We start from the raw sequence: 25,100 nt of genomic DNA, 5'->3' as shown, positions 1-25,100 counted from the left end.
ATCTCAATCTTAATAAGTGATCATGTATTCATGACAGTGACAAACGACATTATAACTGTACAGTATACAACATAATTAGAACATGATATAATGATTTGCTACTGACATGTATTTGTTTGAAAGGCTCGTTGAAATTAGTCAGTTTCAATGTGAAATATATTCGAACGAAATGTTTTACGTAAAACCTATCCTATTGCGGATATATTCCGTAAGGATTTGATTAAACGCTGACTCAATATGAGCCATACGGTACTGCTCACAATTCGTTGTACTCGTAGAGACATCCTGAGTTTGCCTTTCCGCCACCCACGTGGTACCATAAAATAAATTAATATTTTATTAGGACTATCTCGTAACCTCTTATTTAAAACTTTGAAACTATGAGTAGTCGTTTTTTTATTACTGTTTTATAAATATATTTACTGTATTTATTTTATTCTACTGTTGCAATTGTGATTTGATTGATGTCATGACGTCATCGAAGATAATCATTAAATACAAATCTACATTACGAGTATAGTACAAGCTTTAATTTTATCTGGGTATTGAAAACGTCGTAAGTGTATGCAAAATTCGGTAGGTGAAACTGGTTTAAAATTAAGTTTCAAGACATAACCCACACAAAGTAGTAACAGGCGAAGTTAAATAAAATCCTATGAAAATAATTATGAAATCAGAAAAGCAAGCATTTATAAAAACAAATAATAAGCAATAAAAAACAACAACAACAGCCTGTAAATTCCCACTGCTGGGCTAAAGGCCTCCTCTCCCATTGAGGAGAAGGTTTGTAACATATTCCACCACGCTGTTCCAATGCGGGTTGGTGGAATACACATGTGCCAGAATTTCTATGAAATTTGTCACATGCATGTTTCATGCAAGCACATGAATCAGCGATGCTTGCCTGGGTTTGAATCCGCAATCATCGGTTAAGATGCACGCGTTACACGCACTAAGTCTAACCACTGGGCCATCTCGACTCGAAACAATAAAAAATACAATCAATTCAATGTTAGTAATTTTATTGAGCGAATTAATTTCAATATCGTATTACAGGAAGACTTGAACAAAGAATTCTGACTATGAAGTTACTTGAAAAGTTGTGTCTTAATCAGTATCGTTTTAAAATAATTTCTTATTGGAATATTTAGTACAATCGATTGATTAACATTTTCGTCTGTTAGCCAATTATCCTCAAACCTATGCAGAGTGATATCTTTCCCGGTACAAGTTACGCAACGAACTGTCCAGTCTAGTTATTCGAAGCGTTTTGTAATCGAAAGTACGGGAAGTTAGCCGCAGTGTTCCTATGTTGTTGACTTATGTATTAACTTAGTGAAAGTGTAGTAGGGCAAGTGTACCGATCGTTTCCTGCTAATGAATATCTCTAGCTCGTCATACATAGACGCGTGTGATTAATCTCGCCCCTAACAAAGGACTCCGACTGTACAGGCCCTCCACATGATCGATCATCCACCTCCAGGAATAAAAATAATAATAAATAATAGGGTGCCGGCTCTATTGTTCAAACAATGCTCGCGTGTCGGTTATAGTTTTTAGTAGATATGCTTTAATAGATTTTTTTTCCATGTTGTACTTTGAATAAACTTTTATTTAAAACAGCTAAGCCGAAAATCGATGTTATCGCAATTAGGAATTACGCCGCGTGTAGAACATTTATCATATTATTTTTTTTTTATTTAAGCTTAAATTTCTCAAGTGACCTAAATTCGCAATTACAATCCATATGCTTACTCAGCAAAAAATCGTCGTACATATAAGAAACTATAAAAAGTGTATCCACTAATCTACAGTGGATTAGATTGCTAGAGTTAAGCTGTCCTTACCCTTGTCGTTAACAGGAAAACAGTTCTTGGTCGAGTAGTAAAACATTTACGGGTTAATACTTACGTACATATTTTGATAGTTTTTATCAATAACCAGAAGTGTTACGTCGTATGCAACAAAGCCGATATAATGCGCGATACTTGTAATTTCTCGAGCGTGATCCAAACTTTTTCCAATTATTTGTAAATACACAAGCATATATGCTATCTATACAGAATTTCTCGATGTTACTCACATTCGCGTAGAAGTCTCGTTCTGCACATAAATAACTTTATATGAACGCTCTAAATCTCATTACGGCTACTGTAATAGCTTCCAAGGCTCCGCTGTCGGCTGTGACGGGAATATAAAGCAAGCCTGATTTATTCCTCCAAATTAACCGCATCATTGTACAGTTTGGGAGTAAGACGAACAATAGGAGTCAAGTCTACACACTACACGCTAGTTCCTCAACTAGAGTAGTATATGAGTCAGCACGATGCGACGAAAGGAAGTTTACGAGAATGTATCAAAGAGATAAACTATTTTTTAAGAATGACGACCAATTTTTCACAATTTCTATGAGACGACGACGCAAAACTCAAGAATTGAAAAATTGAAAGAATCCGGACTTTGAAACCACCGCCTCCTTTGCGGGTGCCGCCAGGACACCCGATAGCGTAATACCAAAACAAATGGCCTTCTTTCTCGCCCTTATTTTTCAGTGAGTTATGTTCTTAAGATGGAATGATATGTATATACTTATGGCACCTGATACTTATATGAAATGCAATTGTTTTCCGTTTTCTGAATGTATATAGTACGAAGCAGCTGTGCTGAGGTAAGTTTCACGAGACGATTGCACTTTTCGCAAGTTCGTTTTATTCGTCTCTCTATTCACTAGAGGATCGCTTCCAATCAGGGTCCTTTTAATTGGCACAGACTGAACTCTGTAAACATGATCTCGTTTTACGTCCAACTTTCCTTAATTCTGTAAATTTCAAGTATCATTCAGTAATTACGTTACGCTCGAAGTATTAAAATACATATAGAAATAATGCATGTGTCAGATTTGTTTGATATATTGTATTAATCATCAAAAAATTAATTTATCTCGATAAATTCGATTGCGTTCGCGTCCGAGCGACTGTAGCGGGACATAACGGCGCACATCGATCCGATCTCCGTTACCGAACAAAGAGAGATGAAATTTTAATCGGTCGCGTTGTCTGCCATCGCAGAAGTTGGCCGCCGAGCCGGCGCCGGCGTTTACTCGTATTGTAATGAGCGGACTCGGCCGACACGCGGCGTGGGATACACCTGAATAAAACATACGGAGTGCCTGAGCCCAGTAAATCGCAGGTGAACTCCACTGAAAATTGATAGCTGATCAATTCTCGACTTCGTGTCTATCCCTCTAGAATCGTTTTTAGAACGGTGTCGCACTTTTGGCGAATCCCAAATTATACCCCAGGTCGATTGAATTTTTGTTGTTACTCTGTCTAGAATTTCAATATTCCACACCTAAAGCTTTTTTTGCAATCACAAACTCGATTCAGTTATTCAACATATAAACATTATCCCTAGTAACAGAATAAATGCATGCGAACTGAACTGAATTTGAATTATAATGACAATGCAAAAAATGTTTTGAAAGTGAAATATACACGCATTACTTTCACTAACAATTATTTTAGAATGCTCTTATATAAAACGCAACGAATCTTTGATATCCGTGCCAGCTTCATGTTCGACTTCAAACCAGATTCCAAATTCTTTAATAATTTATGTCCTCTTTAGATTCAAGGTTGTTATTTTGCTGCATATTTATCAAACTAATTAATGAGTTAGGTACGTTCGTATATATTTGCGACTTCAATAACCTACGTATATATTTAAATGTTATTTATTTTTTATTCAGTCTAATTTTAATTAAGCGAAAATATCAACAAAGCACCTATAATAAAATAGGAAAGATCTCCTTTTATAAGTCGTTAAGTTGTTGTGGAGGGTGCTTGCCAAGAGTTCGATGCTACAGAACCGGCGACTAGCAATCTCGTTAAAATCTACGACGAAACTCTGCAATGGCGTTTTCCTGCCATCCTGTATAGATGGCGCATTCCCTACTTACAAGATTGTATACGAAACAAGTATAAAAACACGAAGAACGTGTCGATTTTTATTTCTTGTTTTTTTTTTGAAAGGAAAAGTATTTATTTCTTATTCCATTAAAAGTAGACTACAATTTTGCGTGACAAACTCGAAAGTACTTCTAGTTGTCATAAAGCGGTTCGGTTACGTCACGAGTGTGTTTAACCCTTAATACTGTCCACTTCCATGGGGAGTCCATCGTTAAGAGCGCGCTGTCTCCAGGCAGAGGCCCCTTATCGCATACGCTACGAGTAATGACGTCTTCGATGGCTGGCTAATGGCCTCCGCGGTAGCACTTAGATACGCAAATGAGCATTGAAAAGCCATCACGATTACACATTACCAACCAAAGTGTAAATTGTGTGCATTGATTCCTATTTTAATGTACCGTAATTTGGTTGGGTTTTTTCGTTTTTCAAATATATACCTAATTATATTTAGGTACAAATATTACTTCTTTCGTTCGATTCGGTTTGTTGATGTTTTATTACCTATCTACCCAATCAAGTTGACATCATTAAAGGCAATAGTTATATAGCTATTGTGCAATTATATAACTATGAAAAATTGACAATTGTATTTAATGACCATCTAATCATGTGTTCAATATGCTATTTCTCGTAAGATTTAATTGATTTTAAGTAGCAATCGTCGCTAGTTCTCAAATGATGGCAAGTGTAAGATATATCGAACTCATGTACAAACTCACACATATGAATCCTTCTATACATCGAATCGATGTTTTGGGAACCTTCTAACATAGATATAAGATAAAAACTTCCTTACGGCATTATGTAACAAAGGGCTTCAATTTTCTCGTACAATTATGCCATATTACAATCACTTCAAACCCCCAACATAAAAAATGAAATGAAAGTGACCCCTTACACTGACAAGTTAAAAAATGTATTTCCATTTTCTTGAAGAAACTTATGTCATTTAAAATAAATATATGTAATTTATGAAACAAAATTTGAAATATACGTATGCTATTTCCATATTATTAGATGTTTTGTTGGAAATACATCAGCAGATATCATAAAAATAGTACTTAAATAAACACATTCCGAATTATTTACATGTCATTTGAAATGAGGAAAACGTTATGTTGTCGACATAGCCCGTGCGTACATGTGTGCATCGTCAAACCTCTTGATATAATCCACACCTTTTGTCTGAAGTTACTTTGGTGTCTATACTACTTACCTGCGTGTAATTTAACGCGAAATAATAAAATGTATATTATACCGACATAGTCTTGATTAGTTTTCGTTATCTTTGGATTCTTGCGATTACTTTGATTATAACAAAGATAAAATTTATCAATAGGTATAATGTCCGTAAATTAATAAATTTGAAGAAACATACAGCAATATTTATAGGAGTATTTTATTTGTTAAATTTGTAATATGTATTGAAATAATGGGAAAGAAATATATTAAACCAAAATCAGCTACCATTTTATCGCAAAACATGAACGCGTGTATGTAATTCTGTTCTGAATTTTACATAGTATTATCCGGGCTGCAATCATGACAGGCCATGAGTAGTCGACTTGCGGCTGAATCCCGCCAGGCATTTGCGCGGTCGCAACAAATATACGAATGCTTGAACTGTCGATTATTGGGGAGCTATAGAAGAATCGTCCCCCTCAACCTGCCTCCCACTATTTGTGTGAAAGTATCAGCGCTTCTCGCAAAAATCTATTTTTCATAGAAAGATTTTGTACTACCGTGGTAAGAATTTAAACGCTTCTGTAAAGTCGTATTTCAAAACGAAGATTGATTTTCTTTTTCTATTTCAGTAATGAAATACTAATAGTATGTTTGGTTTAATTGAAAATTCATAATATCGTATTTCAAGAGAATTTCATGTCAACGAAAATCCTTGTCAACCCAAATTTAGGCTTACGAACCAATGTCGGGCCCAAACTAAGTTATAGTTTTTACTCGTAAAATTTTCTTATAACTAACAACGGGTAAATCGAGGTAAAAACAAAGTATTGTATTTTACAGTTCTATGACCCATTTCATTATTATACAAACCCTCGTCCCTCGATAGCATACATAAATTATAAAATGATTACATAAAAACCTTCGTGTTAGTTAATCTCTTTAAAAATAAATAATATTATTTTAGTACGTGATGATAATGTACTAAACTTATTTAAATTCAAATCTTGACACTTATATTTCTTAATAATGTCAAGATGATGTCCTCTCGTGTATTTCGAATAATATCATATCGACTGAAGTCGTGTCGTAACGATCTTAAAATAAGTTTCTTTAACATGTCTTTAGTCACGTATTGCTCAAGCAAAAATTATTTTCGCTTAAATAATTTTTCAGCAGTCTTCAAATGCTGTTTTTACCCCAACGTTCTATAAGTATTAGTTACATTTCATTAAATTGTAATACCGATTGAATTCGTTGAAACTCAATAATATTTCTATATGCAGCTTAAACTAAACGAGATAATAACATAAGGCTATATTCCTATTTGAAAGTTATGTAAATGTTCATAAAGTCTATGAAATGAAATATTATAACTAGAATAATCTAGTGCAATCTAAAAGCCGGAGTAATTTATTCACTTCAAAAGATGTTTGTTGCGGTACTAACAATGCAGAAAGCCGGCGATGTGGCGCCCGCCCAGCTGTAAATGAGGTGCGCATTAATAACCAACTATGGAATAAATGTTATTGTTTGTCATAAACTTTGCTTCATGGGTCTCCACTTCCTCATCCCTCGATGGCTTTATAAACATAACTGTCGGATTAAAGTTTATTTTATTGCTAACACTGAAATTTTCGATAACATAAAACGTCGTGTCCCGTTCCCGTATGAACTAAAAAATATACAGCAATTCAATCTTATTTTGACGTTTAAAGGATATAAATCCAATGTCTTACATCCACGTAGGATCGCTGAGTTAAGGCAAAAGTTGCGCTTAGTTTTGCTGTAATATTTTCCCCGGCATCCTATCTGCTCTCGAAGACTTTTCATATTTAGCAATTCGCCAACTTGCATTGCTACGAAAATATTTATTTTCATTTTGTATCTCTTAAAGGAATAATGATGTAACAACAAATTTTCCGTATTGATTTTTTTCAAATAGAGGTGAATTATACTTAGAAATACATTATTTTAATGTCGTTATTAGATCAACTAGTCACAGTATCAAAGTCGTATGAATTTTATATAATCTTCAATTGATAAAAAACCTTTAATGCGACGCAACTACAACATATATTTTTTTGTGAAAATATCATGAAAGTAACTTTTTCGGATCTGTAATTTGGAAAGCAAGCTTAACGGAATCCGAACGAGTTGTGAATCTATGATGACGACGCAGTACGATTCGGCTTATTTGTATGTAGCTCAGCGTCGCTCGGAGGGCGGATCCGAGACGTTCAGCGCAATTTTTCAACGCTTCGATTTCGTGTTTGGGAAGTCGATAGAGCAACCGCAGTGCAGCCGCCTCTATCTCCCCGCTGCACCTGCTCCCGCGCCGTGCCACGTACTGCAACTTTAATCTCCGATCCGACAACGCACGACCGCGCATCGACGCGACGCTATATTTCAATTAATTCGACCATCCATAACGACGTGAAACCTCACATCGCTTAGCTCGAACCCACTTGCTGTCCAACGAGCACTTGACATGACGTCAGGGCGCATCGAATTTTCTGGTTGACATTATTCGTATACGCATCTTGATCAAAATCAAAACCAATATATTTGTCGTTAAAATTTATTATTCACTGGGTTAATGTTTTTTATAGTGGTGGTCGTCAATAATTGCTTTAGTTGAGTACACACGAATCGAAATAATCATTAGCGCCTTGGAGTTCATTTGTCGTGTTAGAATCTGGGGTGTTTTTATGGCACTGATTGCATTTACTTTTGCTATACATAGTAAATAAAACAAAGGCTCGAGTTATTTTCACAATTTAAATAATATGCTGAGTAAAAATGAGCTTGAACGAACGTCATTAGTTTTTCAAATAAATTCTTTTACTATATTAAATAAAATATACATTTGCCTTTATATCTTAATACAAATAGTCGTAATTAGAGCAGCTTTAAAATGGGCGATAGTCGTTTGTTTGATTAAATCTGTGAACGTCCACTATAACAGTTATAAATTCCATCGCCTTATAAGAGAGTTGTATATATAATTTATCGGTTCATTTCTTATTCTTATTGCGAGCGCTAGGGCGGCGCACGTGTCCGCTCCGCTGCTGAATCAACTTAACCCGACCGCCGCTGCCTCTCCGCAACTGAATGAACTTAATTTGATTTCGATTGTATTTAGCCCCACCCACGTTCCCACCTAATGACCGAAAAGAACGGAGTAATCCTTTTTTTATAGCTACCAGTCCAAATTTGAATCAAAACCTTTGTTCTACCTTTTAGTCATTTTCATTGCTTTCATTTTATAGTGAATGTGTCACTAAAGAGAGGTTCAATTGATTTATATTTAAGCGATTTACATTTTAAAATAAAATTAAACGGATGCATGAGACAGTTCCTTTTACATGAATCGGATTTGTCATTTAAACATTTTTCGTTTTGATACTTTTTATGGTTTATACTGCACTTTAGACCGTTTTTATAAAATGTTGCCATGAGATTAAATATGGTACAGGTCTGATAATAATAAGTCAATAAATACAAGGTATCAAACACAAACTGTCCCCGTAGCTTATTCACAATGAAACCAATAGTAGCAATAAATTATCCAAAACAACGAAGTCCCCCAAAATTCGATTGGATAAAGTTTACAGAAAGTAAAGCTGTTTGTAAAAACCGCAAGCAAGTTTGCAGCGACGTTACATTGTAGAGACAACTGGCACCGCGGAGGCACAAAGTAATTAGATAGCTGTTGTACTGTTCACTTGTTCAGCGCTTTTCCAATGAACGGTCACCCGTTCTCTTGTTTAATTGCGGCCCAAACCGTAACGGACAGCGGGCCGTTTTTGTCCAACCCCAATGAGACGAGCCTCGCATCCTTTAATGATTCCCCATCCTCCCTCGGTAAACCCTTCTATTCTAATAAACGTATGCATACAGTCATTATGTCGCTAACTTCGTTATAAAAGCTTTCCTATTAATTGCTTTTGTTAATCCATTACTTAAAGTCCGAAAGTCCGATTTGTATATTGAGACGTTACGATATTAAATTTGTGTTTTCATGTCGCATAAATAACAATAAAATCGCTTGTTGTATAAATAAATTCGGTGCAGTGTTTAGTTATATCATAATTCATGTTGAGATTCTATTGTGCGTGCTAATTCAGCACTCGTGGTACACACACAAAACTTTGCCTCCAATCTATCTCGGCTCCGCCCGCATTCGGCACCGCGTGAATAATTCACGCTCCCGGAATGAGTTGCCCGGATCGGATGCCGCATGTAATTCCACATTTTCGCACCGACAGCCTTCCGAGCACGCATTTAAGTTTTTGCCCGCGACCCGTGCCTATTCACGGTTAATTTTCCGAATTCAATTTTACAACCCATTCACTTAGAGAACGTTGCTAAAATACTTTATTTAATTAGACCCACGTAGGGGTAGACGTTTAACTTAAGCGGGTAGTTTTTTTTCGTTTCACTATTTAAATAGATTTCGATTATTGTAACATTTGTAGTTCAGTAATTTGTGTTGCTAACTTTTAATTGCTCCCTCTGTTTGGAATTGGATATTGTGCAATTCTACATCTGGTATCTTAGGTTAGTTCCTTTCAAAAAAAGTATAATAGTCAATATTGTTAAATCAGTCGTTACGTCCTTCTTTTATACTTTCGCTTAATCGTTATCGTCATTTGTTTTATTTTGTAACTTATTGACTTGAAATGACTCTAAGACTCGGTACGATGACGTAAATAATGTTACTTGATTGCATCGTCCTCATTACTACGCGGTATCAAGTGATGACTTCATCTTGTGACATCAGAGTTTAATTACTATTCTCGCAATATAAGCGTTATCAATTTATATATGTGTTGCCAAAAACGTACGTTATAGAAATGTGGTATGATTGTATATATAGTATGGAAATTACTAATATCAAAAGTTTTATCGCTAGAATATTCGGTGTTCATATTATCGATAATTTTAAACATGATAAATCAATTTATATTTTCTAAACACTAAATTAATTTCGGAATAACGATTCATTAGCTGGTAGTAATTAATTAGAGGGTGTCGTTTATTTACCCAGTCGCCCAATAAGCCAATTTGTGGTAGGTAAGAACGCGACTTAGCTCGCAACGTCATGCAATAACAATTTGTCATAATCTCCATATTTGCTATTACTGTCGAGTATTAAGCAGTAAACAAAGATTAACTATATTATCATCGTCTGAATTCAAATCTGTTGAAAGCAATTATTCAACTAACCTTACTGACGTTTTGTTTGCGTTACTATAACATTAGTGAACGAGACTATTATATGGTCAAAGTATGTATGCATGTGTGTGCTATGTGAATTTTTAGGTTTTCGTTAATTTTTCATTTAATTAAACATAAAAATAAAAGTAATTTACGTTACGGAACATCGACCGCGATGCACTTAGAAGCTTTCAGTCGAGGTGTCAAACGTTACTTTCCTCAGTCTTTTCTTGCTTGTCATCGCCGCTGCTCGTTCTCGGGGCATTATGTTTTTGCTCGAAAAATAAATCGTGACGCATTGAAAATCACATAAAGGAGAGCGTGGAGGCTTTGAGAGGCGTCAATCAAATATTTTTCCAAGGTAACTCGTTCGAAAGCCCGAAACAAAGAGGTGCAGTTTCGAAACAATCAAATTAATTTTCCTCGTTGTTGTTTAATTAGCGCCGACTCTTGGATGGCTGGGTGGGCGCCGGGCGGCCGGTGTTTATCATCGGAAACAATCGCAACCATCCGAGCTGCCCCCTCCCCACGCCGCTTTCGCGGAACCTATTATTATTGAAGTCAAGACTTTACACCACAATGACTATAATTCGTCTCTCCCACCGACTTTATTATATTAATAAATATAATGCCTAACCAAACCTAGGTGCGATAAGAATCAAATTACTAATTTTGATATTTCTTTTGTTACAGGTAAAACCATATTTCATGCAGCTTACAATTATATTTAAGAGTTCAGCAAATCGCAAGTACTGACGAAAATTTTAATATAATATAAATAGATAAGAATCACCGTATGTTAAATCAATGTATGTTATACATACCTATGCCTTTATATGTTTGTCGGTGAACTAAAAAAATGAAATAGCATACATCGTGTGAAGCCGTACCGAGATAATCTGAAGCCGTATCTAATTAAATTGTAGTCGTATGTGCCTCGGAACAGGTCATTCCTTGTTCAGTCGCCTACCAGTTCGGACACTTCAAATTGTGAACTCTTAATATTTTAATAAATAAAATGTGTTCAGATTAACAAACAGCATTTCGGACCCCTGGGTAAGACAACAACTGCATTTGTATTTAATTACATAATATCTACCGTTATCAAGTACGCGTTTGCGACAATATTACTTAGCCTCGTGTTAACACAATTAGGCTAATTAGATTTTCAATAAATTATGTGGGTACCTACTTAGAATATTAAAGTTCGAATTTTAAAACGCTCTCGTAGTTCCGATTTAAAAGTAATCACTACTACCTACATTTCGAAGTTTTCTAGACTAGTTGGTAATAGTCCAGACATTAATGTTTAATAAGAAAACTTGAGTTCAGTTCGCTCGTGGCCTCGGTCTGCGGCAGCGTCTAATCTAATTATCCAGTGAGCTCTTCAAAAAATTACCAAGTGTGGTGCGAGCGCAATAACTTTACTCGAGAAATTTATAAAAGCCGAGGTAACGAAATCGTGACTTTATTATTGATATATATACATTTTATTAATAGCGCCGCTCTTACGTTTTATAACATCATCGTAAAAGGGAAAAGTTATACATGACCGCATTCTGTCCCTTTATTCAGAGGCCCTGTCCGCCCGCTACTAATTCACTACGACGCTTGTAAGTGCTCGCCCTTATAATAAGGGGAAATAACATTTCTCCCCAGACGATAATTGCGTTTCTTCATTTTCATTACTTATATCGTATCGTACATGACGAGTTATAGACGTGGTTATTACCTATTCTTAAGGCGCCCTAAACGAAGGGATTACTGCTAGTTTCCGGCTGTACTCGGTCCGACCTGGAACTTTGACCTCGAGGTGATTCCTTTCCCTTCGTTTTATTAACCTGTTTTACTAGATGCGGAATGCGTCATTATTGTGTGTTAATCGTAGCGAAAACCGTGTTAGTGGATACAATAAAGTAGGGGCTCATTCGTTCGAAATTTAAATCCACGGCAAAGATGAAATTTTCCATCAATTGCATCATAAAACATAGAATTTGATGCGATAAACGACATAAATTGTATATCTCTACTCTGATCCGCGATTGGACACCGTGGAATTGAAACCCGTGTCCATTCTATTTAATGATAAAAGAGCAGATAATCCGTTTTGGTTCATTTACTATTTTATTAATCTAAAGACGTTTTGTCTTTACAGTCTTATCAAAATATTTTGTATATTAAAATATTATTTCATATGTATTCTGTGAAAACGTTTGATTAATAGACGTAATTTTATTAATTTAATAATTATTTTAATTATAGTATTAGACACAAGGTTACCGTAACAGCTGTTTTAGTTTTGAATATGTAATATCTCTAGAAATATCCAATATATAAAAGTGTTACTTTGAATAATAAAATGAATACATATTTTAATACGAGCAATTTAGATAAACGTGAAAAATTCGTATTCAACGATAAATATAGCGATGTTACAAGCTCACTCTGTATCGTTCAGGAAAATATCCAGTTTACTATTTGATATGCCGCTTTATCACGTCAATTTTGCATAATGTATAATATCTCGCGAGCGTATAAAGTAAGTTAACATATTGCTAGTTTATTTCGTCGGCGGGCAAAACGGCTCAGCTCAGAGGCTCGTATTTGTAACGCGACGGGTTATTAATAGCCGCGATAGCAGGTAGCCCGCGGCATAACACGATATTTGGGAAATCCGGATTTGCATAGGATAATGGGAGCGTGGCGGTGCAATTCGCAGTTTGCTGGTGGCGACTCGCTCGCGATACCGCCCGACCAAAGCATCAGCTGCAAATTGTTCGGCCTCATTGTAAATTTTGTCGTCTTCGCTTCATTGTATTCGTGGTTCACGTTTAACGATCATTTCGAATTCAATACCGATTTGCTACTTTTGTAGAATAAACAAAATCTATATTAGTATATATTGTAATTTATAACAATTTAATCACATAATTCAACGATGATGCAAATTTCTATTATTTAATGAGCTTCCACGTCCACTTATAATATTCAAAGCTATTAAAATTAAGATTTTACTAGCTTTTATCCATTAATAGTTATGTTTTTATTTTAGTTCCGCTTAGAAATCGTTAAGACTCAAGATTTCTGCATTTATTAAAGACATAGATAATATTAATTATAAATCACAGTCGTATTTGTTATCACAGAAATTCATTTACATTTCATATCATTTACCAGGAAACTTGAACATATTAATTACCTTTTTAAAAAAATGTATTCGCTTTTTATAAATTCATAATTTCGAGTTTAATAAAAAAAAACATATAAAGCAGATGGCGCAATTAGTTTTTACGGAACAGAAAAACTGTTTAATTGAAAACGGTGATGATAATAATTAGAAGAGGCCTGAAGTAAACGGGGAGGAAGGGCGGGGGACGCGGAGTCGTCGCGTGCCTGATGTATGCGCCGCCGCCGCGACGCCAGACCCGCCGGCGTCGCGACGCCGTCCCACAATGCAGATATCGTGCAACGCCACCGCAGCCTTTGCGTTCGCCGTTTACGTCCACGCGAATCTAGAGACCCCATCGCGTTGCTGCCAAAAACCCAGTTTTATGGTTCTAGGAAATCGTTATTCAAGTCGCGGCTTAGCTTTACAGAATGTATTAATGGCGGTAATGACTTCAAAACGAATGAACCGCTTTTTAAAGACCTAACTCGGCTAATATTATCAAACGGTAATCGTGTGTAATCCCTCGAAAAGTAATGAATAATTAATTATTCATATACGAAACGGTTTCTGCAATCGGGTAACGTTTAGCATATTTTCAAAGTTTCCGGCTTCAAACAATCAAAGGGCATCCTAATGACTGGGTTCAATGCTGGAGTGTTTATTCACACACTCTTACGTCGACCTTTGATTGATGCGTAGCGTAATGACGCGGGAAACTATTTCCTTCACATTTCCTCCACTCAATAAAGTATCGAATATGCTTATTTATATATTCGTGTCAGTTTATTTGGGGCTTTGTCAATGCGGCCCGTAGTGCCGACTACACTTGAAAGACCGTCATTTGTCAAGATTACGGCTGTTTGGGGATTGAGATATGAAAAGCGGTTATTGTTTAGAATATTTTCCTTACCCGAATAGGGATCCCGTTTTTTGATACCAACAATTATATGTAGAACCCATAAATCTTCATTCTATTTATCATGCCTTATTTCGCGAATCGCGCAATAAGGACTTAGAAAAATGTAAAAACAAGGCATTCTAAGTAGTAACATTAGTATCGTTATTTATGTTTGTAGAAGGATTAAAAACGGTCGATGTATTTTTAACTTGTAATTTATATTTAATGGATGACTTTGCTTAAGCGGAAGCTTATACAATTAGCACGCTGCGTACGAATCTCTTCAGTCACGGACTGGCGCCGAGTGGCAATTACGATATTTTATCCTCAATAAAAGTGCACTCGGCGCCGTTAACGTCGAAGTCCGAAGAAAACTCCCCGTCGTATAAAGTTAATGTGGGCGTATGGAGATTTAAATGACGTGTTAGACACGAACATGTGCGCTATGCTCTAGACGCGATAGCATTAATGTCAAATCAGATAAATATATCAAAACGACAACAAAAATATATTCAATTTGGGTACGTATTTTTACTTGTCTCGTGCTTAAACACATCACATTAGGTGTTGTATGTGTTTACCTCATCAATATGTCTAAATTGCGAATAATGGCAGTCGTATAGCGTGTGAGAGAACATTTTGGCGCTATTAATCTGACAGCACTGTGCTATATCGAGACGCTGGAGGCGGCACATTTATTTTATGTGCCGGCAATGTTACATACGCCATAAAAGTCGTTAGGACGGCGTAACGTCTCGCCAACGTCTTGGCCGCTGTAATTACGAGTGCCTGTATGGTATTCCTATAACTATAATACCGTCAGACACCGCTCGTGCCTAGAGCCCCTTGTCGCATTTCGGGCCCCCACATTAAACTAACATAAAGCAATAAAAGTCTCACACCTAATGTATTTAATAGTACACAACGTCCTATATTAGGTACGATAAATTTACGATATATAGGTACACTTCGACTTTGCAAACAAAATTACAAATAATTTAATGTAGCTATAAATCAAGTAAAATCTCATATAAGATTCCTTGGGGGCTGTAAAGCTTGGTACACACTTGGTTATTCGAGTCTTTATTACACACAGTAACATTGTCTTAATTGATATTAACGAACCATATTAATTAAAAATTTAAACAACTAACAATAAGCTAAAGACCTTATCTTTGGCTTATTGTACGCGGCTCAAGAAAACATAATGGTAACAATGAGGAAGCTGGTTTTCTTTCTTAAATCACTTCGTTAATAACTCTACTGTGTAAAGAAAGTTGATTTACGCGGACATGTTTACTAAGTTCTCGGATTTTAGTGAGTGGAATACGATGTAGCGTGGGAACGACACCGGGTGCAACGCAGACTTTGAAGTATTCTAACTGGAATTCGTTTATTCCGTACTGCCAATGTAATAAGATACTACACTTTTATAAAAGCCACTTTTGTTTTAAAGACAAAGAAATAAACACAGTTGATAAACATTTTTAATTTAACTAAGGTACATTTTTTTTATAGACGGCAGTTTTTTTTTCTGCATTCTTGTCCTTATATAATGTTCTACAATAAGAAAATGTTATACCACTTGAAACTTAGTTTGAAATATAGTAACAGTATAACTTCGTCCCAGTAACAAACAGTAAGGGCATTACACGGGCCTACAGTACGTAGGAGAATGTACAAATTAGATTGCGTGCGTCGGGTTGTCGCGAGCTGACGTTACCTCTAGGGTCAGGAACGAGACGCAGATGGAAATTTATCACGCCCGCCGGAGCTGAGACTACAAGTTCGCGCATTAAACGACTCCGGGACATTAGCCGCTTGCAAGATGCCGCCCGAGATCATAATTAAGTGCCGCCCAATTTATCGGTCCGACCCGCACCCGAAAACTCCCCTTAAACTTCCCTTATCGTACCTACTAAAGGCTCTTTATTTTGTAGTTAGTTCGCCTCGCAATTATCGCCTTTTATCTTCGTCGACACGGCACCATTGATCGTCGGCATACAACAATCGAGATATGAATAATTATTAGATTAATTATTTAGCATAATAAATATCACGTTGTACGTTCCGGAAACGAAGACTTTGTGAGGCTGTTTTCAAGCTACTGGCCAATATCTTGACAACTGACATCTCTTAATAGCAAAAGTCATTTACCGTTGCCGAAGTGACCCAGAAATCTTCATTCATCGAGAACGTATTGTTATTTACAGCGAAAGCAGACAATCATCACAAAACCAAAAAATGTTGCTTAATAGGTCACAGTTGAATAATGAAGTGTATAGGTATGTCACTCAAGTCAATGGCTGAAGTAAACGAGTGAAACGAAGTGTGTCAAGCGAGCATGCCGTGACAGTGCTCGTCTGCTTAGACTAATTACTGCAGCAGCTCGCAGCGGCTAAACGGGTTAGGTAGTGCTGACCCGCCTAACTTGGCAACGTTTTACATCACGTTCTCTCTGTTCAATTAGTTTCTAAATGGCCTAGTATCTATTTTTATTAAATATAAATTTAGCTCAATGAATATTTTTAATATCAAATTAAACTTATCGAACAAATAAAGTGCGAACTTTATAAAAGTCGCCATCGAAATCTTACCAGATTTGTAATGTTTTTTCAGCTCAGGGATGCGTTAGTAAAGCGGGCAATTTACGCGAGCCTATAAGTAACAAGATTCATTAAGGCAGTTACAAAGTAGCGGCGTTCTTAAAGCGAATGGCCCTCGAGCTTACAGCGCTCATAATGGCCGTACGAGCCGGCCGAGGCGCCGCGCGCGATTTAATGAAACACCTGGAGAGGTCGTGCCTGCTTCCGTTGCATTAATCTCGCTGCTCGCAGCCCGCGGCCGTCCGTTCGCACCATCTGCATTATCATCCATGTTGACCCGACACATTAAACAATTATCATCTTACATATAAAACATAATTATTTGCGCAGGTAATAATAATAATATTAAAGTTTCTTTTTATTAATAAAACTTAGTACAATTTGACTGTTTCAGCAGTAATGCTGAGTATAGTATAACTCTAATACTGTATCCAGACATTTAAAAGTAAGCAACTAATATTAAAGCCGGGATAAACAACGGCTGACCGTCCGCCGGCGGCAACGGCAAAAGTGGCCGAGATAACTCCGCGCACGAATGCATATTTTAACGTTAAGCTACGGCGCCGCGATGCAAACTTGTTTGGAACTTCACCAGAGTGAATAATTCTTGATTTAAGATTTCTCCTGAAAGAACTAGCTTTTTCTCTTTGTAGTTTTAAAATGTTCGCAAATATAATAAGGATTGTAACTGGAGCGTGTTGGCTTTTGTAAAGAATTATATGGATTTGGTTTCATGTGTGCTCGTACACTCGATACGTATATTTGCGTTACGTGACTCGTGAGCAATTTGAACGTAGTGGTGCTTGGCGCCGCCCAGAGTTGAAAATAAAAAAGTAGCACGAGCGCGAGGCGTAAACACGCGCCCCTCTCGCGTGACGGCTCATTAGCCACTCCCCTGCGCCTCTATAAATCATTTTAAATTCAAATTCTACTTTCTTCCAGAATTGACTTTGCTTACCTAATGCCCTTCGTAGCCGCAAATTTTTGAAAATTAGATTTAACCTTACTTTTGGCGATCGAAAAATATTTTTACCGTAAGTTCTAATTGCATCAAAAAGCGGACATATACCATTGATATTTAGTTGTTTTAATAATATATTTTATAAATTTGAAATGTCCACTGCGTAACTATGTAGGCGCCTTAGATATGTGCACACAAATATCAGAACATATCATGTAGACAAAATGTAGCGGGATAGGCACGTGGCCACGTGCCATGGATACCGACGCACACCAGCGCGTCACATGGAGGACAGTTATACACAGGTACAGGAGTTGGCACATGCCACCGGTCGCTTCTATTCCCGTCCCTGTTCGACATCATGAACATTTTTGGCACTCACTTCGTGCGTACAAGTGGGCTTTAGAATCTAACTGTGAGTGTGTCATTCATCTAATCGTCAGCTCATTGTTTTCCTAGTGTATCGATTTGCAGTGGCGCGTGTCGCGCCGGCCAATCGTGGCCTAGCTCGCTGTACGACGATGCGCTTACGGCCGATGATATTTTCTCGCCAGCGTGTCGCCGATCATCAATTACATGCGATCAATCGATAACCACGTGCTTCTACTTAATGATTACTATTTTTTTAAACTGTTTAAAAGCAAATTCAAAGTTTGTTTTTTTTTATTGTTATTAATTATTCACAATCCAATATTTCTAAGTACATAATGTACTATTTTTTTCTAATTCTCTACTACATATCCTATTCATGGAAATGTGTTGTTGTATGTTTGGTACTCAATCACGCCTGAGAAGCTTTCGTCGCAAATGTTGCAAAATAAGTCTAACAGTATTGTATTAATTATTCAGAAATACCATTATTATCAGTAAAATTTGCCAAGGAAATGTTAGTATGACAAAAACTTATTAGAATTCGAAATAGTAAATTCAGTTCAAATATAAAGCCTTAACAACTGAAAAGTATTTTTATTTTATGAAGTACGGCAGTCATTTAACATATTAATTAGTTAGTCTCGTTAAGTCGGTCGCCGCTAGCACGGCGAAGTCACGGACGTGAGGCTCGCCGGCAGTAACGAAGGTGCCGGCGCGTGCCGCCTGCCCGACTGCAGCGACTGCATTGCACTACACTGCACTCGAGGACCGTTCGTTATACGCGTTACAGCTTTAAAGAGCACTCGGCGGCTTTACTCGACTCCACGAGACAAAAACGCCTTCGTTCATTTTTCATTGATGTCATTTTTCCACAACGATACACACTTTGCGGAATATTCTTGCAAAAATATTGAAAACGCGTAGAGAAACTGGTTAGTTTATCCGAATGTTTTTATATACGAATTCGGCGAAGGTTTATATTTTCTCACTTTACCTATTCTTGTCAAATATTGGTATTGATGCAGAGCAAATGACACTCAGCCAACCCCTTATTGCAAGAGAGCATTGTGTCATAAAGGATCCGGCACGGGAGGCATTCTCGTTTCTCTCTTCTCTACTTTCACAAAAATGTTATTAGTTTTGGACGGTTATTGTCCATCCTGCGACCGTTAACCCTTCACCCTTCTCCCCAACAAGTACCCATTGAACATTCAATGCTAGGCCGACATAACCAATATCATTCTAAGTGTAGATATTACTTCTTATTTCCACCATACTTCAGTAGGTACATTTTTGTATTGTTTGTGATTTTGAGTCGACTAGAGCATCTTAAAAGTTATCAAAGCAACGTATGTCTTAAGCGGAAGCTTGTGTCCAATTAATTAATTATAAAAAATATGTACCAAAAAAATCTTTGCAGTATTTAACACTAAAATTTTATTCTGACAATAAAATATGCTACATTAATATGATATTTTAAATTAATGATATCGGCTGATTAAAAATTTTGTCACTTACAAGAAATAGTTCTATTCAAAGTAAAAAACTAAAAGCTTGTTAGGAAAAATTAACGAGTTTCTAAAAATCGATAACAATTTAATAGACAGAGATAGTGGCAGCAATTAATGCATTGTAATGTGTAGCGAGGGTTGGAGCGCTGACCATCCGTCTGAGGCGACGCGGCCATTCGTCACGGCGGGAATCTGTCACGCTAATCGATGAGTCCACCTGCATGCATCCAAATTCCAAACTATTGAAGCAAACACTTTCGAACATTAATAATAAATCATTGTGAATTTATATATTTTAATAGAAAATATGACTGTGGCCAGCAACATTTAACAAAAAAAGATAAAAGATTAAATTTCCATAAAATATAAGTAACTAATTGTCGAATCCGTCCCCCCTAATAAATACTAGTTTGATAGACCAAACCGAGTTATCGTAGTTAAGATAGAAACGTGATCACCCATTCAAGTTTCACAAACGGCTTGCTAGGAATCGAAACTCGGTTAAGTAGACGGCGCGGCGTAACAGGAAATAATAACTTTATCCCGAGCTTAACTGCGAGAGGACCGTCCAACTAACATTATGCCTGCCAGTAACAAGTTAATCTAAATGCAGCCGACTGCTTCCACCAGCTAGTTGTAGCACGCATCGCCGAAGTTTAATAACTGAGAAATTTGGAATACGTCTGCATTCGATCCAACTGTTTATTTATTTGCGGTTTGTTTTAGAAAATTATCAAGTTTCGAAATGTGCTTTAAATCGTTTCGTGTTAAATATGGCTGTGAATTATTTGCACACTTAGTCGGTTATCCTACAAACTTTTATTTTATTTTACTTGGATACAATACGCTCAACTGCGCAAACTTATTTTTACTACGCGGAAAATTCTTCCGCCTGCAGTTAAAATTAAATCAAAATAAGAAACAAGCTTTTATTTCATGCTAGTGTTAAGACAAATTAAATATATTTGGTATTTAGTATTGTATTTTCAACAAAACCGAAACATAAGTGCAAAATTTCTGCAAAAATTCGCCCTGAAGCCACACATATAGTTTGCATGCACACAGGTGCAATTAATTTCGAACACTGTTATCGCTCAGTACTTTTTCTAATTAGTGTTCATTTTTCAATTAATCGCTCAGTTGCAAAGTCTTAGTCAATATAGGTATACAATTTTCTCGTTAAACCTCAGAAATAATCATGTAATCAAACGAGTATAACGCAGAGAAAAATAAAATGCATCATAGACATAATCAGTTGAGTTTCTAACTAAAATTGCTTTGGTATTCAGTTAAAGTTTGTTTGTTTAAGTATTTTCTTTAAAACGGCGATAAGCTTTTTTGCCGTTTTTTTTTCTTCTGAATAAAATATTGCGTGGAGCTCGCAGTTTAGAGATAAAACGTCGACGAAGCTCTTCCTGTCACGTCCTGCGACAGTTAATTACGCGAATGTAAATAAATCATCATAGATGGGTGCGGTGGATTTCGAAAATAATTTCCTCGTATTTCAATGTTACTGAAGCGATCAGAACAAATACGTAAACATAATTATAATTACGATAAATAATTCTGCAGTACTTGATAATCTGTTTCAAACGGAACGTTACTCAAACCAAAAGTGTAACTCGAATTTGTATAATTTCCAGGGACGGTGTAACCGCGAGAAGCCACCCTGCAAGTATTTCCACCCGCCGCAGCATCTCAAAGATCAGCTTCTCATTAACGGTCGGAATCACCTAGCACTAAAGAACGCCTTAATGCAGCAGATGGGATTGACGCCAGGCCAGGTGCTCCCTGGCCAAGTTCCAGCCGTGGTGAGTTAAATTAATTTTACATATGCTAACACTAAATGAATGCTTCGAGCGATCGGCCCTCGAGAAGTAAGTAGGCACATTGTGCACGCAACACGCAGCTTTCGGTGTAACTTGCTGTATAATTTTGGAGCATTAATTGATTTACACGTAGATATTTAAAACAGCATTTAAATTGTTCCTGAATCGTTATTTTTAGTAACTCTTATAAAAAATCTGTACAAAGTATAGTCTCAATACTTCAATTAAAATCAACTCATTTTGTTAGGGAAATTCATTAGATGCAACTCAGTATTTGTTGCAAGTTAATAGTTATTTACCTTCTTAGAAGAAGTACAGTTCCTCTTGGAGTTCTGGGCTTCAATTTAAAGTTTTACTCTCAGTAGTGTTAACATTTATGTAGATGTATAGTGATATATGATATCTTCTTAAGAGTATAATGTATTCAATGACAGGAACAATTTAAATATTTCGCCGATGGCCGATCGCTCTTTACCGCTTAAGCATGTTTGTATTGTATAATTTTATTCGTTCCTTAAGTGGCATGTCTATTCTCCAAACTTACTCACATTTGTATGAACTGGGTATAAGCGGTAATGCAAATTAAATCACTGAAATATATTCCCTCACTATTCACACTATTGCTAACGTTACGGCCCGATCTCCTCGGGGTCTCTCCTCGCACCACCGCCTCTATGTTCTCCTTCAGGAGCTTTTAGTTGGTTCATATGCAACGGCTGCGCTTGAGTAGTAAAGCTGGTTGAGCTAGTGCGCGGAGTGACGTCGAGGGGCGAAGGACGGGCGCGGGCTGTTCCTCGCACGATAAGTAGCGTGTTGTGATGTTTTGTGTTGAGGTGGGCGGCGTGAGCGGAGCGGGAGCGGCTGCGAGCCACCTCGCCGCGCTGGATCCGATCAGTCTCGCCTTGCTCGCTCCGCAGGTAACCAGACTACCGACGCCACGTCGCTGCCGGCCCTTCGCACCGATCGTACCAATCGCCTAGCCCCCCTCAATGCTGTCCCGATTACCTTTTACTTAGTTTATATATTTTATTATGTTAGTCTAGCACTTTCGTTTACTGTAACAAAAGTATATTTCCTAACCTGACTCCTCTTCCTTTGGCCGGTGGAGGTAGCTTACTGGACAAATCGTATGCTTTTTGATTCTTCGACATTAAATACTCTAATAAAGCATGCCAAAGCTTAAATCTGCTAACTTTACTTAAACTAATACTATAGTACTTACCTATGCATATATAAATATATATTCTTTTTTGTGCTTTAATTAAGGTTCCTAAGGCTTTTTGGATTTAATTAGTATACTTATCTTGGGATCAATTGCACTAACAAACAAAATATGAAAAGGTTAAAATACAATCAACGTTTGACTAATTTAATGTGTTTATCTTAGGCAACGTCGCCGTACTTATCGGGTGTGCCAGGCGTAGGGTCGACATATGCCCAGTATTATGCGCCTCAGTTGGTACCCGCGGTGCTCGGGCACGACCCGGCCGCCGCGGCGGCCTCGCCGCTGGGCGTCATGCAGCAACCAGTGCTGCAGCAGAAATTGCCGCGCACTGACCGTCTCGAGGTAAGAACATTACGTTGCCGGTTTGAATCTCTGATATCCTTAACCCCTGAGTAGCGCTTCCTGATGTTGCTACATATTTCGGGGACCGACACAAATGTTCATTAAATAAAGTCAGTAAATATTTTTTTTATTAGAAATTGGCAGCTAATTTTGTTTTCTAAATAATACTGTGTCGGTTTCCTAAGCAAAGTTAAGGCGATGCAGCCTATACCTGTCCCCGTGTGTCTGTGGTGCGTGGGCGCACTGGCTCAATACGTCTGCGCGTTCGCTTTGCGAGCATCACTCGCTTCACTCTCTCCCCGGTGAAGGGTCTACACTGTTGGCGCGATGTCGGCAACATTGCCACGCTTTCTCTAAAATATGAAACACACACATACGTTACTGTCACTGGTAGAAACGAAAATATAGAATATCATATTTCACAAATAAAGCTGCCGCCTCCTTGCCTTAAGTAAAAACTTTTACGATATTTTTGTGCCTACATTGTAGTGGTGCCAGTTTAATTGCATAACCTTTAATAAAGTAATTAGTTTCACATAAAAAAAAAAACAAAAAAACGATAGATATGCGACGGATGCGTTAATATTTTTATAGCGTAAACTTTACAAATTAAAACAAAAAAAGCGGCGTCGGGTGAATTTTGATTCCTCTCACATACATTAACTTACAAAAATACAATCAGTAGATATTTTACAGCTGACATACTATTTTCATATTAAACATAACTAAAAAATAAACTCAAATTCGGCATTTTCATTAGATCGTTTAGTCTCACCAATCGATTTTCATTACAAGCACGGTTCGGATCAAAATGTAATAAGATCTCAAAAGAAGTTCGCGTAGAACGGTAGACAGTCGGTACGACGTAGACGGGTAGAGAGGCGCGCGTACGCCCACGGGAGCGCGGGGCGCGAGCGGCGACATGGCTGGTGTGTGGTGGTGCAGGTGTGCCGGGAGTTCCAGCGCGGCGCGTGCAAGCGCGCCGAGTCCGAGTGTCGCTTCGCACACCCGCCGCCGCCCGTGGTCGCCCACGACGACGGCTGTGTCACGGTGTGCATGGACGCAGTCAAGGGCCGCTGCGTCCGCGACCCCTGCCGCTATTTCCACCCTCCCCTGCACCTGCAGGCGCACCTTAAGGCGCAGGCGCGCGGCGCGGTACGCCACCAGGCTGCACGCTCTCGCCTCGCTCGCTCGCGCTCGCTTATCTTCTTCCGCTTGGTCTCGCTCGCCGCGACGCCGCTTATGTTTCGCAGAGCTTGTTCTGTTCAGTTCGCCGCGGTGTCGTTCCGCGTCACGCTTCCGTCGCACTCACGCTTCACTTTTAATTTTTTTTATCTATCGCATAATATCACCTTATGCCAAGCTTTAGGTGTATTCTGTGCATCTATTACATCGTTATTGTTTCTGTCCCGTCCTGCGACGCTTGGCTTCACGTAGACGGCCGCCGCATCGCAGCAGCCGGCAGCGAGCGCGACTTCGGAGCCGGGCAAGAAACGTCCGGCGCCCGCCGAGCTCGAGCCGCCACCGGTACAGCCGCCAGCTTTGCACGCTTCTCCTCCCCCACCCGCTCCCGCCCGCACGCTCCCCGCGGCCCCTCCCGGGCGGCGCGACGCGGACTGGACGCCCCCGCCCGCCCGTGCCGCGCCGCCCTCATACCCCTGCCCACGAACCCATAGAACCCCGCTCAACCGTCTTGTTTCTCTTTTCAGATGGACATGAAAAGCGTCGGATCCTTCTATTACGATAACTTCGTAAGTATCGCCACGGCTACGAGTTGGACTATACAGAGACAACGGGTGACAAGCCGACAGAGA

General features: G+C 38.1%; 1 protein-coding gene across 8 annotated transcripts in view; it reads left to right on the top strand.

Annotated features, from left to right (window-relative positions):
• LOC124530820 (muscleblind-like protein 3) overlaps positions 1 to 25,100 on the top strand; it is a 104,024-nt gene that overhangs the window by 71,040 nt on the left and 7,884 nt on the right. For 3 of the 8 annotated variants that reach the window (XM_047105141.1, XM_047105137.1, XM_047105136.1), the window contains 5 exons: positions 21,534 to 21,701; positions 22,553 to 22,636; positions 23,107 to 23,286; positions 24,724 to 24,813; positions 24,996 to 25,037. In XM_047105141.1, the coding sequence (XP_046961097.1) occupies positions 21,534 to 21,701; positions 22,553 to 22,636; positions 23,107 to 23,286; positions 24,724 to 24,813; positions 24,996 to 25,037 (564 nt within the window). Of the gene's footprint in view, positions 1 to 21,533; positions 21,702 to 22,552; positions 22,637 to 23,106; positions 23,287 to 24,231; positions 24,517 to 24,723; positions 24,814 to 24,995; positions 25,038 to 25,100 lie in introns of all 8 variants that reach the window. The other 5 variants (XR_006966483.1, XM_047105140.1, XM_047105138.1 and 2 more) reach the window with 4 other exon arrangements.

This window comes from Vanessa cardui, chromosome 7, assembly GCF_905220365.1.
Source record: "Vanessa cardui chromosome 7, ilVanCard2.1, whole genome shotgun sequence".
Classification (NCBI taxonomy): domain Eukaryota; kingdom Metazoa; phylum Arthropoda; class Insecta; order Lepidoptera; family Nymphalidae; genus Vanessa; species Vanessa cardui.
Note: the sequence above shows the minus strand (reverse complement) of the source record. Positions and strands in the feature narration are given on the sequence as shown.